Source organism: Myxocyprinus asiaticus, chromosome 44, assembly GCF_019703515.2.
Source record: "Myxocyprinus asiaticus isolate MX2 ecotype Aquarium Trade chromosome 44, UBuf_Myxa_2, whole genome shotgun sequence".
In the NCBI taxonomy this organism is placed as follows: domain Eukaryota; kingdom Metazoa; phylum Chordata; class Actinopteri; order Cypriniformes; family Catostomidae; genus Myxocyprinus; species Myxocyprinus asiaticus.
Window position 1 is genome coordinate 16,710,822 of NC_059387.1, and position 18,447 is coordinate 16,729,268.

The 18,447-nt window shown below is 36.6% G+C and overlaps 1 protein-coding gene across 6 annotated transcripts in view; it reads left to right on the forward strand.

Annotated features, from left to right (window-relative positions):
• The first annotated feature begins 559 nt into the window (after window positions 1-559).
• LOC127434302 (eyes absent homolog 1-like) overlaps window positions 560-18,447 on the forward strand; it is a 51,068-nt gene continuing 33,180 nt past the window's right edge. Inside the window, exons 1-7 of one of the 6 annotated variants that reach the window (XM_051686941.1) lie at window positions 560-812; window positions 8,176-8,303; window positions 9,466-9,531; window positions 11,933-12,010; window positions 14,129-14,195; window positions 14,565-14,710; window positions 16,920-17,042. In XM_051686941.1, the coding sequence (XP_051542901.1) occupies window positions 8,180-8,303; window positions 9,466-9,531; window positions 11,933-12,010; window positions 14,129-14,195; window positions 14,565-14,710; window positions 16,920-17,042 (604 nt within the window). In that variant the 5' untranslated portion in view covers window positions 560-812; window positions 8,176-8,179. Of the gene's footprint in view, window positions 813-8,175; window positions 8,304-9,400; window positions 9,532-11,932; window positions 12,011-14,128; window positions 14,196-14,564; window positions 14,711-16,919; window positions 17,043-18,447 lie in introns of those variants that run through there. The other 5 variants (XM_051686942.1, XM_051686943.1, XM_051686944.1 and 2 more) reach the window with 5 other exon arrangements.

Genomic DNA, 18,447 nt, shown 5'->3' on the forward strand with positions numbered 1-18,447 from the left:
ACTAGGATCCATTGTCAGGGACAAACCAGAGAGAATCAGCCACAAAAAAAATAAAAATAAATAAATAACTGAACTTGTCTGTGGCATAAAAACAATCAAACAAGAAAATAAAAATAAAGGGAAGAGGAAAAAAGCTTTGCCCTGGGGCTGTGTGTGTGCAGAGCCACAGGATCCAGACTAGCAGAGGCGCATGAAGGCTCTGCCGTTTCATTGTCTTAGGATCACTGATACAATCTGGAGAAGGTCTATATAGCTTAAAGCTGTGAGTGAATGACATATGGAGGGCTAGTGTGAAGAAAACTCCCCAGTGCCTCCTCCAAACTAAAGTCTTCCTGTGAGAGAGAGCAGCGAGCAACTTTCTGCGCTTTCAAACTGCAAGCTCCCTCCCTCTCTCTCTCTCTCTCTCTCTCTCTCTCTCTCTCTCTCTCTCTCTTTCAAACACACACACACACACACACACACACACACACACACACTCACACACACACACACACTACTGGCTCTTTCTCTTTCACTCTTTTTTTCTCTTCCTCAGACACTAGCTAGTCACTGCCTGCAGCAGTAATCGGACAACTCTCGTTCTTTCTCGGAGTCTGTCTCTTGAGATCTAGCACGGGGCTCCATGGCTTTTCACCCTTAAAATGAAAAAGAAAAAAAGTTGCCTTTTATCCGTATTCTGTGTGTTTAAGTTGAGTCAGAGAAAAGTTTTTTAACATTTCTTCATTTGCTCTGGAACGGACAGACACTCAACAGAAGATTGGGGAAAAAAGGAGGAATAAAAGAAAAAGTGCAAGGATTCTGCCATAATTGTAGTGAGTACCATTTTGATCATTTACAAACAGTCTGTTTTTACTTTTACATTTGGCATTTTGAGTTTCCAGTGTTGTTTCACTTTGAAACTTTCTCTGTCGGTTGCAAACTTTGTACTTAGGTAAATGTAGATCAGTGTATTGAAACTGCCTATAAGTAGAGCGCTTTCAAATTGAGACATTTAAAAAAAATATTTGTATGCCTGTCAAATGTCAAAATTACAGTGATTTTAAACCACTGATAATTATCTGAGAGACAGAGCCAATTAATATTAGTGATCTCTCAGCAAAGTGTACATGTTTTAAAAAATCTGCTCAATCAATTTGATGTCAATTTACTACAATCATTTCTTAAAATATTGTAATATATATATATATATATATTAATAAATAAAACATTTTGACAACCATGTCAGTTTCACCAATTCCAGAAAAGGTACAAATCCAATATTTCTGTAGTGTATTTTGAAAGATAATTTTCAAAACTCATTTATCAAAGCATTTTATTTTTTTTATTTTTTTAATTCTGATGGTTACGTTTACACATAAATTATTTAATAACAACAACAACAACAACAAACATTTTTAAATGGACTGATATTTTATGGCATATCAAGTTCACATTCCCCCAAATATAATATTCTTACATTTTAATTGTAATTTTCTGGTATAGTAGGCACATGTATTCTGTTTTAAGAATTAATTTCCTTTGAGTTACAGCAAAAAAAAAACAAAAAAAAACCGTTTGATTTTAAAGTTTTTTAATGTGCAAATAACACAGTATGTTGCTGTCATAGATTGCCGCTCAAATTTAAATCCCCAGTTACCCTCTCACCCGGGAGCTCACACACCTGATCCACAACTTCACCCGTTTCGAATTCACATTTTTCCCTTTCCTCAGCTCTCAGGTGAGGAGTACCTTTCTTTTTGATACTTTAAAACAGGTCTACGAGGCACTGAAATAAGAGATAGCATGTAAATAATGGCCCTCCGTTTTAGTCTACTATATCCTACTGCTCAATAAGTTTCCATTTTCCATCCATCCAGCGAGCAAAACACAACAGACTCCCCACAGAAGATCCCATTCAGCTGGAAGAATTAACAAAACCAGTTCAGTTTTAGCAGTTGACATCCAATGCCATCTGCTGCATGCAGGAACGCTTTAGGGTAGAAAGACCGGCAGGCCAGGGTGCATATTGGTGTCTTGTAAGTCATCGGCAGGCAGCCACCACAATGCCAACAAAACTGTTCATTTTTGACAATGTAATGTTTTTTTTTTTGTTGTACTGTGAAATGTAATTACACTTTGCTTATAAATATTTCTCAAGACTCAAAAGGACAATTTATATCTTTATTTTATTTAGTAGTTTTGACAGTGGCATAGTGACATATTGTGCTCTAATTAAGAAAATATTGCTTTGTCAAAAAGTCATATTTTTAAAAATGCTTTTGATGTCGAATAATTAAAACGTCTTACTGCACCAGCTGCTCTCCAACTCGCATTGTTTTTGCCGGAGTGTGTTAGCACAGTGTTGCCTCAAGCCGGCCCTTTCTGTGTTCTTTTCACACAAAACCCTTGTTTATCTAATTACCTCATAATGGGTTGGTTGATTCGGATTGTTTGCACACTGTATTTGTTTTAATAAGGCATAAGTTGGACTGCATTAGACCCTTCCTGATAAGCCCCCATGCGTTCAGCCAACGATGCGCTGGTGTTTGCCGAAGGCCCAATGTGTTCCGTATGTGTGTGGCCAGAGCCTGTTTCCGAGCTGGTAATGGAGTGCGGTGAAAGACAGGGTTAATTGAAACTGCTGTGCTCTACTGTTTATGAGATAGAGACAGCGGAAACCGTTTGTGGCAATTAGCTGTTTACTAAATACAGTAGAGTGTTATTTTCTTAACATGCCACTGTTTGTCTCAGGAAAACATCGCTCAGGGAGAAGGAAATAAGGGCTGAGAAGCTCAATTGATCACGGCTCTTCACCATTTACAAATTTCTTTGTGTTTGTTTACATGTAATCAAGCAGTTTGTTTACTTAAGCAGGGGAGCAGAGGATGAGCTAAATCTGGGCATCTTTTTTTTTTAAAATTTTTTTTTAGGATGTTTGTATAGGAGCTGATTTTTGTAGTAAAGGAGTAAAAGACAAAAAAAAAATATATATATATTTTTTCCGTAACATATAAATTTGTGCTTTCATATATGCATATTTTTATTCACCAACATTATAATCTGATTATATTTTATTTTGATAATTTACAAATTTAAACAGATTGATTTCTTCATATCATGCAGTGTTTTTTCAATCTAAAATTAAAAGCCAAGAAAAGGACGTAATAATATATTAAAAGTTAATGCTTCATCAATACAAATGTACGTGTTCACAGTTATATAGAGGTCAAGGTTTTTTCCCCGTGCGCTGTGGTGGGGAGAATGTGATCAGATGTGTACCTTAAATCTTCTGTGTTAGACACTCCAAGTCAATGGACTTCTGGAAATAATTTAGTGTGATGAAGAGCTCAGAATTAACAGATTTAATGTAGCTGTGCTGTCCATCGCTCGAGCTCCATGTCAGTTTGAACAAAATGGAAGAGACAAATTGTACATCAACGAACCACATCACATGTGTTCAGAATTTGCATTTTAATTACATACAATTCTAGAAATGTAAAAGTCATCTTAAAATATACATTTAAAATTAAACTTTTCTGAATATGTGTCTAAGCGTGTTTTTGAAAATATATGTGCTAAATATATGTCCTTGGCTTTGGAAGTTTTGTGATATTTATTTGTTTGTGCATGTCTTTGTTATGGGCCTCATACGGTGTTTATAGGTGTATCAATATTTATTGATTGTCTTGAGTGGATAGTTTTCATGTTGTAATTTAATAACATATTGTCAGTATTTTAGTACACTCAGTACAGGGAAAAAAACATGAAAGCATGTACCTGCAATAAAATTATATCTGATGGTACAGGCACACATTTCTTTTTTAATAATCTAATCAGGGTTTTGTTGGTGGTGCACATTTCTTTGCTCCATACTCCTCTTGAGTCAAGTGAAGTGTAGCATTTTGTAAACTGTGTCTAATTCTAGTCACATCTGTGTTCAATTGTTGTCCACATCAACATTCTTTGCAAGTGGATTTATTTTTCCTGGGCCACCATGTGGATTCAGCTGACCAGCTTAAGTTGGGATTAGTTGTTTTAAAGTTATTTTGATTAAAGCGTTGTTTTTCAAAACTAGTAACTTGCAACACATGGTTGGCATCGTCTGTAAAGTTTGACAAAGGAATATGCATGTCTTGCCCTATAAAATTAAAGTCTCAAAAACTGTGGCTGGAAACCAAGCAGGAAAAATTGAATAAACACTAAGATTTCATGATTAATTTTTGAATTTGAAAACAATTATTCTGCTTTTATTATAATTCTATTAAATCAACATTTTTGAAATTCATATTCCAATTTAATTCTAAAATGAATGCTGAGTGGCATAAAGTTTTCCAATGAAGTGCATTCTCATGATAAATATCCATAAATATTTCTGCCCTGCTTGTTATTGACAGTTGTAAGAAATAAAGGATTCAGGTGAATTGCTTGAACAGGCCCAGACTACCCGTGTGCTCTATAATGATCAATGCTAAAAGCCTGGCTGTGTTTGCTGATGGAAACGCAGTGCTTGAAATGAGCAAAGCGAGACAAAAAGCCGTGCAAACAGTCCTATGTGAAGCGTGTTTGGCTTTTTTGATGAAACTTCCAACGCGCCCCTTTGTTCCGAGAGCATCAAAGGCAGCTCAGTTCAGGTTGAATTAAGAAGAACATCAAAGATGCTGAATGCAGTCGTCTTTCTGTTCAAACAATAAATATTTAGCAGTACAGGAGAAGGGCTTGTTTTGCTTTTAACCCCACACCCAACCTCTCGCCTACCTTTCCCGTTCACCTGGTGAAAATCACCTGCTGAATGAGGGGCTCTGCTGTGAGACCAGCATATGCGTAGTGCTTCATAACTTCTGAGCGCAGAATACAGGCACACCACTATTCCCTAAAAGCCCCTGTTTCTTTAACCTGCATTGATTTCTTCATCTTTCTTTCCTTAAATGAAAGAACTTACACTGCAATGTTTATACAATGTCAGAGGTTTTGCTTTCGAGCTTTGTATTATGTAAGGAATGTATTTAGAGTATAAAAGTGTGTTAATATCTCTGGATGGGGTAGAAAGCGAAAGAAGGAAGGACGAGGTTGAAATTCTAAAACTTGACCATTATTCATCATGGCTCGGCCATAGTGGGAAGAGGTGGGGGCGAAAACACACCAAGACCAAACAGCTCAGGTTACTACATCTCATGAAAACAGTCCACCATTAAAAATTCATCCAGGGATTTTTCAGACTTCTAACATTTTTGGTGAAAAGGCAGAATAAGCGTGACCTACATCCATCCGCAGAGCAAACACTTTGGCCCTGGTCTGGTCTGATATTGAATTTTAGCACCGCAGGTATACAGTTTTTCTGATGTGCATTGCTGTGGCTGGAACAGAATGTAATCGTCAACTAAAAAGAGTAATAGCGCCATTTGAAGTGCATAGAAAGCATATGTGGCCCCTTATGTTCGCCTTGTTCTTTTTCCCAGCCTTATTGTAAGAGATGTGCTGAGTGGTATCTATAGTGGCTCTGTTGTTGTGTTCTCTCTGGTCGCCCCCTGCATCCCCTCAAAGCCTCGGGCAAAGTCACAATCATCCCCCCGACTATCATTAGGAACTGTCAGTGTGCCTGGAGAGGGAGTGGAGATAAATTTCAGATAGTGTCAATTGCAGATGAAAGATCTCCTGAAGATGCTAGGGGTGTCATGCTTGAATAGCTTCTGTTCAACAAACTCCCATCTCTCTCAACCTTTGTACCCCCCCCCCCCCCTTCCAGAGGCAACAGCGGCAGTGACCTCAAGCAGGCGCCCCCACCTCGCTCACACAAAACTCAAAACCCCCGGTCCCCCCCAACCTCCCCTCTTTGCATGTTGATTGGGGGAGGACTAATCCAGTTTGCAGCTGTCGTAGACCAATGATGAATCACCTTTCCGTCATTCGGCTGTTCTCTCTCTCTCTCCAAGGGAGGAGGGAAAACCTGGAGTAGGAAACAGCAGCAGAGGGGTTGAGCCTACAGACAATGTGCCTCTCTGTTTTACCAGCTCCTCTATTCCCATTCTGCGCGAGAATAACAAAAATGTTTTCTCAGACAATGTCTATTGTGTCACGGATGGCTTTTCACAATGACATCGAGCTGAAATAACAAAGAGTGATATTGTTTTTTAGGGTCCTGGCACAGGTGGACAAAAAAGCTAGAGAGGGATAGTGAGAGAGAAATAGAGAAAGAAAATAGAAAAAAAAAAACGCTATTTGACACACATGGCTCAGGCCAATGCATTTTCAGGTAAGAAGGGAGCTGATTTGCCGCCAGCAGCATCACTAAGAAACACTTAAGTGAAGTACTGCCGGTTTCTAGAGGCTAATCAAGTGAAGTTAGTGCTGAAATGCTCAGGACTCGAAAGAAGCAGCTGGAAGTTTTTGTAAACTGTAGAAAGTGTAAAAGAATCAAGAATTAAGGGAGAGAAAAAAGTGCTAAAGGGGACCCACTCCCTTAGGGAAATGCATATTTGAATATTGTTTGCAGTCAGTGCACCAATTTAGGCAAAACTTTTGACAGTTCACGGTCAGGGGCGTTATTTGAAAAGCAAGTTGCATTTTAACATCTCCGTGGCATGGATTCTTTTTCTCTCATTTTAACTGCCACCATCTGTAACGGATATTTTATAGCCGATCAAGAACAACTACTAAAAAAAGGTACAGTATGATAATCTACATTGATAAAATGTTGCTTATTTCCTCCTCTTTGTTAGTTATAAAAGTTGACTGTTTTGTTGATAGCAGGGACACAACCCTCTCTAATTGACTCCGGCAGAGTAGTGCGCAGGGCATTGTGTTTGTTGCGTAATTAGTGCAATAATGCTTTTCTGGAGACTAATGTGTGTTTTAGCTGGGCTAACAACAGACACAACACGCATGCATACATCCGACCGCAAACACACACTGGCCTGACCTTCCATTTGCTATGCATAATGAAATCGTGTGAGTGTGCAATGGAGCCAATAGAATAATGTTTTCAGTGGCGTGGCTCTCAGTATATAAACAAAGAAACAATTAAGACACTTGCCAGAGCAAACAGTATGCTTTAGTGAACTCTTCATTCTGTTTCGTTGAGGTTGAAGGCCTCACAATCACACAGCGATCGCTGGGGGAAATGATCATATGAAAATTGCAGCGCGCTACGATGCCAATGGTGGTTAATTTTTAATGCTTAAAATGAGAAAGTCAATCAATCATCAGATGTCTCATTAATTGTTACATTTGTGTCAAATGTCATTTGATGTGCCTCAGGGGAATGCCCTTGTTAAGCATATTTCTCTGGAGGGCCGCTGGAATGCTCACGTTAAATGTAGTTTACATTTCCGTAAAGCCTCATTTTTATTTTTTAATTAATGATTGAATAAATGGTGGAATTAAAAAATGCCCTCTTGTTTTATTATGTTTATTTTGTGGTTAGTAATTGTTTCTCTTTCTCTGAAGTATTTTGAGATTTTGGCTACGTGAATATAATTGTGAATTTAAATATCTGTACACTGTATGTATACAGTGTGGTTCAAAAACATGAATCCACATTGCAAATATGGGATTCAAAATCGAATTTAAAACTGAAAAAAAAAAAAAAAAGAAAAAAAGATTTTGAACAATTTAAAACAAAGAAATGTAATGATGTTATAATGTAAAATGAAAAAGTATTTAAGATTCTGCACTATTTCTAGGTCACTTGATCAAATAAGCAAATTGGTTACATTGATATCAAGCTGGGATAACATGGATCAGCAGGTTTTGCACAAACATGTGGAAAAGCCAGCCCGAGTGCATGCTTTTATTAAAGTAAAAGGTGGACAAATACTAAGAAATTAATTACATTCATTTGTCAAATCCACTTTTCCCTTAAATTGTTATGCTGATGATATTAATTATTTAAAAAAAAAAGTTTTAAATGAAAATATGAAAAAGTAGAAGCATTTTCACAAGAGAGAATTTTGAGTCCCACCATATACTGTAGTATGCAAGCACATACAATTACTTTCTTTATTAAATGTTTTTATGTAACTTTTAAAATAAAAACAGTATCAAAATCAACATTTATTTTAAGAGTATTGAAATAAGCATAATATTTCAGACTCCCTGTTGTGAGGCTGTAAATGTTCATTTGTGGTGTATTTGTATCATTCAGTACTAGTGTCTGCTAGTCTGTGTGTGACCGTCTGCATGTCTCTGTCTTCCTTTCAGGTCTATGGAAATGCAGGATCTAGCTAGTCCACACAGTCGAGTAAGTGGAAGCAGTGAGTCCCCTAACGGTCCCAGCATCGACAACTCACATATAAATAACAATTCCATGACACCAAATGGCACTGAAGGTACGTCTCTCCTTCCTCTCGCAGGCCGTATACCTTCATTACTCAGGATTTATAAGTGTTATAACACACGGTTTCTCTCCAGTGGAGCAGTTTTTAACTTGCACATTCCCTCTGCGCCCCTGTTAACTTGTGAAAAGTTGAGTCACTGTTAAACATCTACAAATTGTGCTCTGATGGAAATGTGATCTGCTTGTTCAGTTTTGACCATTGCAATCTTCTCAACCCTTAAAAAATGTAGTTCTACAAATTTAATTTTGAATGTATGTATCTATTGCACTGACTTGTAATTAAACTACACTGTAAGAAGTAGAAAATGTGCAGTTGTTACCTTAAGGAGTTACTTATATTTAATCTAACCCTTAAATTTACTTTTGTTTGCTGTATTAATTTAAGCATATTTTTGCACTGAACAAAATGTTAATCTAAAAAATCTACTTCACGTGGTAAAATGTAAAGTAGCTGGTTTGATTAAAGCCAAAAATATAATTGAACATGTCTGAATCAACCTAAATACATTAGTTTACACCAAAAAAACAAATGTTTAAGGGTTTGATTGGGTAGAAATAGCTTCATAATGTAACACTTGCACTTTTTACTGTGTAGGTTACCTGGCCAATCATTTTTTACAGTGTACAGTACTTAGCTTTTGTTCACACAGCAGGCTATGCATTGCCGTAATATTTTAGAGAGAATTAATGGATATTTTCAAATGACTCTTTATGTGGTAACACCTAAATTAACTGTTTTGATTCAAGTAAAGAAATATTGTTTGCCATCACTGAACCTGATGGATTCATTAACAAAACTAATTTAAAGGTTAGATCAAGTAGAAATAAGACTTTAAGGTAACAATTGCACATTACCACTTTTTACAGTGTATACATAAAAATGTTTTGTTAATACCTTTAATTTAGAATTTATCTACCAGTGCGCTATGGCATTACATAAATTCACTTCTTTATGCATGGACTATAAACTTTATACTGTATACTTTTCACTATTTTCAGAGATCATGTTACACCCCATAAGATTTTTAATCATTTCTGAAGTAGTTTACATAATGTAATCTTGACTGTGGTTTTGTTCCATTTCTTTAGTGATAAGCCCCAACCTGTGGCCGTGCAGAGTGTCATGTGTTCTGTCCCATTCTTTCTCCCTATAGGTGATAACATCACTATGCTTACTACAGCTGACTGGTTGTTAAGTTCTAGTTCACAGTCCGCTGCAGGTTTGTGCAGTTCTGGTGCAACAATGAAAGGACAATACTTGGTGTTATATCTGAAATTAAACATTTGTTATGCATTCTTTTTGCCCTACGGCAAACACAATTTTATTTAATTATGTTCACAATTATGAAAACCCAATTTGATCTACTTACATTGCTTCAACTATTGTGCCTTTCATTCGGAATCTTGTTTGGCATTCTGTATTGTGTTCTGGTGAATCTGTTGAAAGCATGGTTTGACACTTTTTGGCTTTGATTCCAGACTGTCAATGAATGGTAAAGCTGCGGGCACGCGTAATGTGCATTTAGCGCTTTATTTGTTATTCTGCAGGACAGTTTTATGGTTATGTGTGGTATGCGATAAGACTTGACTGTGCTAGTTTCTGCATGCTCCGTGCCACTATTTTCCTGTATCCCTTTAAGAAGGGTGGGGGATGTTGGTGTGCATTCAAACCGCTCCCCATCGACATGTGTTTCCTTTGAGAGACAAGCATAGCTGCAACATGTTCGACATGACAAGCTGATGGCTACCTTAGCCATGAGGGATTTCAGTGGGCATGACTTCGTACCCACATAGTGAATTTTGTTTTCATAAAAGTAAACCCTCCATCCCACCCCCTCCTGAGACAGAGATGGATTCATTTCAAAGATCCGGGCCTGTCTAAACGCTGTGAAATCATCTCCGGGTTGCCCCCATTGTAGGTCTGAGCGGTTGGGTCAAACACATTTTATACATCATGCATTGCCTTGACATATCAATTATGCTGCACGTCCATGCATTCCACAGTTTACTCCTGCCATTTAATTCCACCTTTTATGCCTGTTTTCCCTTGATGCTACACAAAATCCTTCCGGTAAGAAATCAAGTAACTAATTGTGAAATAATAAAGCAATATACCACAAGAGGCTGTGCATTACAGTGAATTTACCACGGTAAGTTCTAGCCCGTGATAAAATCACTGTAACGCACAGGCTTGAAGCGACAACAGAAAAAGGATTAAAGACACAAATCTTCATTTAACAGCTTTATCTATTAATAATAATTATTGGAATAAACAAACCAATATAGTTCATTATACAAGAGTAACTGTAGGCTGTTTAGCACCTTGGTGCATTACTGGTGGCCATTTATAATCATTTTACAATGGCGTTAAACATAGTTCATCCAATCAGAACTTAGAGTCGGGACTATCTGTTTTTAAAATCGTAGGCCATGTCCACACTAATACGTTTTCGTTTGAAAATGCATTGATTTCGGTAAATTTTTGCCTCATTAACTTTGGAAAGGTGTTTTTCTCCAGCAAAAATTTAGCGTTTTGAAAATACTCTCAATTACCGCATACTTTGGAAACCGATGACATTAGGAAACTAATGGATTTGTGTGGATGTAGGATGTAGTATTTAGGCCACGTCCACATTAATACATTTTTGTTTGAAACCTCATTAATTTTGCTACGTTTATGCCTCTTATTCACACTGTAACGGGATTTTCCTCCACCAAAAACTGAGACTTTAAAAAAACTCTTAATAACCATGTATTTTAGAAAATGATGATGTAAGAAAACTGAAAACAGAAGATTCAAACTGAAATGGATCAGTGTGGACGTGACCTAAGATTTAGGTTACGTCCGCACATTTTATTTAATTTTTTATAAAAAAATGCATTGATTTTGCTGTTTACACCTCTCATCCACACTGGAAATGTGTTTTCCTCCACTGAAAATGGAGAATTTTGAAAATGCTGTCCTTAACTGCACACTGTATTATCGTAAAATTATCATGTTAGGAAGCTGAAAATGTTTCAAACTCAAACAGATTAGTGTGTACGTGGCCTTAGAATAGAGGATTTGGCATTAACCAAAAGGTCAATTTTCATTAAAAAAAAAAAAAAAAGTCCTTCTTCGTTCTGTATTTATATTTACTATATTTGATTTTCTATTGCACTCTTAATTTGCTTTGTACAACACATCAGTCTTGTTCCACAGCAATAGATTGGAGAGGTTTGTGGATTTAAATAAGAGAATTCAGTATGGCTATTGTCCTTAAATCAACAGAAGAGCTGTGTGTATTGGAAAGGAATTGTCCTACTCTTATTTGTACAATAGATTAATGTTTAATTGTCAGCCTCTCCTGTGGGTTAGCCAAGACAGAACTGTGGAAAACTGAATGCTCCATTATCTCAATAGCAACCCCACTTCATTACATCACCCTTAAAAAACCCAACCACCTAATGAATACTGTGATCCTTGTCACATTGACAGCCAATTAAGTATATTAAGTATACAATTAAGTATTGTGACTTAACAAGCACAGGGACCTGAGTAAGGCTTTGAGTAGAGGAAGTGTGACTGAGTGGGATAAAAAATTTGCTGTCACACAAATGCGGCTTTCCTTCTGTTCACAGTTAAAACAGAGCCAATGAGCAGCAGTGAAATCGCCACCTCTGTAGCAGACGGCTCTCTAGACGGGTTCTCAGGATCAGGTAAGACACACACACACACACTCACTCTGCTGGTGCGAAATGATCTCAGAGATGGGTTACTGATAAGCAGAGGCCCAGGAAGTGTCGCTGTGGCTGGAGCTCTAGTAGCGTGATGCACTGTCTTAGTTCCCATGCCAACAGGCACTGAGTTATGACCCACCTGGCCCCCCTGCTCGGCCCTAATCAAGTGACACCCTATCCCTGTGGCCCTCACACCCGACATCAGTTTTCAGACTGTAGCAGAACACCGCAAAGCCAAGACTCTGAAACCTTGAACAGCCTTCCAAAACCAGGGAACGCCAATTAATATATATATATATATATATATATATATATATATATATATATATATATATATATATATATATTAAATTTAATAGAGAGAGAAAAAGACAGAGAATGTAAATTGACTGCTTATTTTTTCTTCTTTTCTAAAGAAAAGCACAACTGAGCTTTTTGGAGCCACAAAAATAGTTCACTTGCATCGTGTCAAGAATGTTATACTCTCAATGGTATATTTTCAAACTTAAGCATACAAATTTAGGTAGGTCTACTCTGTGTTATAAACGACTTCAATTACTTACTAAGCAAATGCCAGAGAATGAGAGAACTCTTTATGGAGTATTACATTCCTGCTAATTTGTCTTTTTTCCCTACCTATTTGACTAAGTACCCGATACCTTAATGTTAGACTCATATAAATCATGGCCGCGACTTCTATCTCTGACAGTATGAATGAAATTGAGTCATTTGAGATGCAGCAGTGCAGCGGTTCACTGTTTGTCCAGGCCAGGTGCTGAAGTGTGGGGAAAAGACCTCTGTCTCAGGGTGTAGAGAATACAGTTACATAGAGCAAAAGCTCCTTAGCTAACCCTTATTTTAGATGTCACAGCCAGTTATACACACAGGCAAGAGCTTCGTAAAATGTGTAATATGTCCCCCCTAAAGAGAGACATCCGAAACCTACAAAGTGCAATACACAAAAGTCCTAGGTTAATATTTAGCAATCAAAAAAACTTCTACTTCTAATAATAATAATAATTATTATTATTATTAAAAATATTATTAGTTTAATTCTTATTATTAAACTAATAATAATGTTGTTATTATTATTAAATAAATAATAACAAAAACATTATTATTAGATTATTCAATGTATTATAATAATACAATAATAATTATTATTATTATTTTTACTACTATAATTATTAACATGAAATATTAAGGGTTTCTATTATGTTGCTTGAAAAGAAAAGTACCCTTAAAAACACTACAATTTGAGCCCAATATTCCACAGTTCCCAGACTGCAGTCCTGCATTCACTGGCACATCAAAAGCTCTCATATTGCTCTGTAGTGTTTGTGTGAGTTAACTGAGTGGCCCTCCACACCGTCATTAAGGGCTGGGAAGAAGGCTTCTTATAGTACTTACCTGTAATCAGGCCTGCTGATTTCTCATTGTACAGTGCTCTTAAAGCCCTTCACTGACCACTACTATACATCATTCCCTGCTGTGTGTGTGTGTGTGTGTGTGTGTGTGTGTGTGTGTGTGTGGGCAGGTTTGGGTGGTTTACGAGAACATTTCTTTAGGTTACAAACTGGTAATTACAAGGGTATTATGCTATAAATGTGGTTTATGAGGACATTTCTAGTGTCCCCATAATTCAAATCGCTTAAAAAACATACTAAACGGTGTTTTTCTGTTTTGTTTTTTGTTTTTTGAAAATGTAAATATGCAGAAAGTTTTTTGTGAGGGTTAGGTTTAGGGGTGGGGGTAGGGTTAGGGGATAGAATCTATAGTTCGTACAGTATAAAAATCATTATGTCTATGGAGAGTCCTCATAAGGATAGCCACACCAACATGTGTGTGTGGACACTAGGCCTTCCATCATGTGTAGGTTTTTATGTATACAGTCTGCAGAAAACATTTTACCTGATTATTTTCCTTCTTATTGCTGTTCATTTTTCTACCCAAAATAAGTTTAGCGAAATAAATAGTGTAATGCAGTATAATAACTGTTTCCTTGGATTCCAGAAGTTCTGTTGGCAAAGAATAATATTTACCTTATTTTTTTAATGTTTGAATATGCTTGCCTCTTTTCTTTTTAACTCTCCACAGCCATTGGAACCAGTGGCTTCAGCCCAAGACAAACTCACCAGTTCTCTCCCCAGATTTACCCTTCCAAGTAAGGCTTCTTTTATTTTTCTTTAAAAAATAAGCAGCATCCAACTTCATTTGGGCCTTTAATTAGATCCTTCTGCCAGATCTTGGACTCTCTGGCTTCTTTGTTTTCATTGATGTCTGCAGCTCGCGTACTCCAAAATCTGTTGTAATTGTTATCTTGCAAAAATTTCCCCAGCGATTTATTATTCTTTTGCAATGTATATCAGCTGCTTAATGGCTATATTTTTTCTTTATTTCACAGCTTGGCCAAATATTTATTATTAAGTAGCAGAATTACAGAGAATTTTTCTCTGAGCAAATTTCATGATAAAAATTTCATGATGTAAAAAAAATTGTGTCTCCCTTTTCTCTTACTTTTGCTCTCAAATAGCAGACCTTATCCACACATTCTTCCAACTCCTTCCACCCAAAATATGGCCGCGTACGGACAGACGCAATACACCACAGGAATGCAGCAGGCTGCTGCCTATGGCACATACCCTCAGCCTGGCCAGCCCTATGGAATTCCAGCCTATGGTAACAACAGCAAGAGAAAGGGCATTTCAGTTTATTGTCTTCGCTTAAAGCTCTGTAATCCTGGTTTACATTTGCTCCTCACTTAAACAGACAAATGATAAACCAAAAAGTATCATGGTAACAATAGTTGGCAAAATACCATAATTACTAACAGGGTTGGGAGGGTTACATTTAAAATGTATTCCACTACAGATTACAGAATACAGAACGTATTCTGTTAGATTACTCAAGGTCAGTAACGTATTCTAAATACTTCGGATTACTTCTTCAGCACTGGTAGATTTTTTCACTTGTTTTGACTATAAAAACTCTGTCAGTACAGTAAGATAAAATGCACGTTAAAAATACATTCTCTGAAAAACCTAAATATCTTATGCAGTGTTGTTTCTAAAACAAGATCAATCAAATTTATCTTGTTTTTAGGATTTTTAGATATTTTTACAGGAAAACAATACAAAAATTATTATCAAGAATATGATTTTTGCCCTAATATCAAAGGTCTTACTAGAAAAAAAGAAATTATGATCCAACGTGAATTTTCTTGTTAAAAAAATATGATCGTGCCTGGTAACGTGCTTGTAAAATGGCTAGAAATAGCATTTTCGCGTAGCGTAAAGCTGACATTTTACACAAGGCATATTTCTATTTCTTCTGCTCCAGACTTACTTCAAACTTACTTAAATGCACTTTGTATCGCATCATTTATATGTATAAATGTTTTCCATTTGAAAGGACTAAATATTAAATGAAAAATTGACAATAAAATGCAAAGTAATCTTTTCAGTAATCAAAATACTTTTTGAATGTAACTGTATTCTAATTACCAATGATTTAAATTGTAACTGTAGTGGAATACAGTATGTATTTCATTACTCCCCAACCCTGATTACTAAATGTATTGTTAGTACTGTAAAATCATAATAAATTAAAATGCAGTCTCCTTTAAAGTGTGTATTAAGCTTTCAGAACCTTAGTAATTAAAGTAACTTTGATTTATTTCTTTTTTTTTTATGACATTGGTGGATAATACCAAGTTCACTATGATATACATTTAAATACAGCTTAGTAGTCACAATAATGATTAAAACTATGGTATTGTGGTGGAAACTATGGTAACTATGGTATTTTTTTAAACTATTATTTAATGTTCATTGTCCATTTTAACGTATAATTGAAACTGAAACTTAATATAATAAAGAGTTTAATTTTAGCAGTAGTAATCGTTTAGCAAGTTTAGTATTATGCATGTAGCTTTTAGATGTACATACTGTAGATAACAATGTGCTGATAACTGTAATTTGGCTAACGCTGACCTCTGGCCTTTATAGCTTCTTTTCTCACCTTCAACCGAAACTAAGAACTCTGCTGACCTTTTGTTTTGCATCTGCAAACACGTCCAGACAGTTTCTTATTTTATGCTAGTTTGACAGATGTCAGAGATATGAAGAATTCAATTCGAAACAAGGCATTTGCAATGGAGCTATGCTGTGAGCCCAGATCAAGCTATAAATGTTCTTTGTTTGTCCAAGGGATTGAATGTTCCGAACCCTTTTCGAAAATATGCGCACAGATAATGTTGTTTAGGTAGAACAATCTCGAATATGCTCTAGAGAGTTCCGATGTTTGTTTGAGTGGAAGCAAATTGCAAACCTGCATTGGGCCTGATTCAATCTAATAAAAATTGAGTTTTGTTTTAACTTTGACCGGCAAATACTTGGAAGCCTTTGCTGTGATTGGTGCAAACTTTACATAACGCTTCAATGCAAAGTTAACGTTGTGATCTCTCACTAGGGATGGGCAATTAAAAGTTTTTGTAAATTAAAAAATAATTGTTGTTATATTAAAAGTTATTAAAACATTTATGTTCAATGATGTTTGTAAATAAATGAGTGACAAATATAGCAATCGTTAGGCCTAATAAATGTTTAAATGATGGCTTTTAGATCTAATGTTAAATGGCTTTAATTACCAATTTTATCCATTTCATAGAGGTATTGGTTGCTGATATTAGCCTGCTTGGTATCGGATCGAAAAGAAAATAGGTGGTATCACCCATCCTTACCTCTGGCACCTCTACCATAGTTTGAACCATGGCCCAGTTAGAACCAAGCCACCTACCTTTTACTTGATTGTCTTTGAGAAATAACACTAAGAATTGTGCATCATACTGCTCTGGTGTCACTAACTGATTTAGGTCCATTGTGGGCAGGCATCAAGACAGAGGGTGGACTAACTCAGGCCCAGTCTCCAGGCCAGAGTGGCTTCCTTAGCTACAGTTCCAGTTTCTCCACACCTCAGACAGGACAAGCACCCTACAGTTACCAGATGCAAGGTCAGGATCTCCCCTCTCCTTTTCTCTATCCCTCTACTGGTGGAGTGGCAAAATCGAGCCATGATTCCTTTCTGGCCCCCTTCAAAAGAGGACACAATTAATGGCAGACATGAACAATTCTTAACATCCCCAAGCAGATGGTTGTATTGGGTTGTAGTTAGACACAGTCTTTTATGTATTAGGCCTGAAGAGAAACAGCACAGATGGAAAAAATAGCTGGCTTTTCCCCACTTTAAGACCAGTCCTTTTCCCCATGGTTTGTCTTTGTGCTTGGCCATGGATGTTCTTATGTATGTTTGCTTTAGAGAGAACACCCGAGACTCTTTAAGGTCAATGCATAGAAGTCACACTTGCGTACTGAGATATAAATGTGCATCAGGTGAACTGTCTGTCTCCCAGACAGTTTAGTTTTTTAGAAGACAGTGACACTGGCTCCAAAGCCACCAGTCTGTTTCTATCTTTCTTCTTCTCTCTCTCACCCCCTAGTGTTTTCCTTCAAGCCTCCAATGGTTAGTGCCGTTTTGAGCTCTCTAATCTCCAAATAATGTGTGACCGTAGAAACATCTCCATGTTTTTGAAGGCTCTCCAGAGCATCTCACAATAAATAATGTGTCATCTGTGGTCTGTGGAAGCTTCTTTTCCATGCCTCATAAGTAAAAACTGCTGCTGATAATCATGCTTGAACAACAGGCCTATAAATGTTAGTCTGCCCCAAACAACTGCAGTCTGAAGGCCTGTTCACACCAAATCAGATGAGACAAAATGTTACCAGTGTCAAACACAAATTTTTGTACCAAAATCTATTTACCAAAAAGAGTCCATTGCCAAATGTTCTTGGAAAGTGGAATATTTAGTCTCTCTCTTAAAATCATATATATTCTTGAAAAGAATGTTTAACATACAAATGTAAAAAAAAAATCGACTTTGTGAATTGAAAAATCGAGAAAATAAAGATGGTTCATCACACCGTGTTCAGATTTCAAAAATAGCTGTTTGACATCATTGACACCAAACAAAATTGGTTCTCTTCATGTGCCATTACTGTACTCGGCAAAGCAGTTTGGATATTTAGAATGAAGGATGAGATTTGAGTGTATAAATGTATATGAAATATGATGAAGTGTAAGATTTTCTGTAAATATTACTTAAATTCTGATATGTTCCGACAGACATTAAGCTGAGTAAATAATGTCAGATTTTAGCATTTTGGATGTACTATTCCTTTAACTCTGGTGTCTTCTGACAATGACAGTATGCATTGAGTTTGCTGTATGTATGGGCCATCCTCAGGGTCTAAGGTGTTTTCAGTTCAATCTGCCATACATAGCCCACACAGTAATAAATACATTATCTCCTAACTGCAACAGCAGATGACATATGACTGTTAACCAGGCCAGTCTGTCCC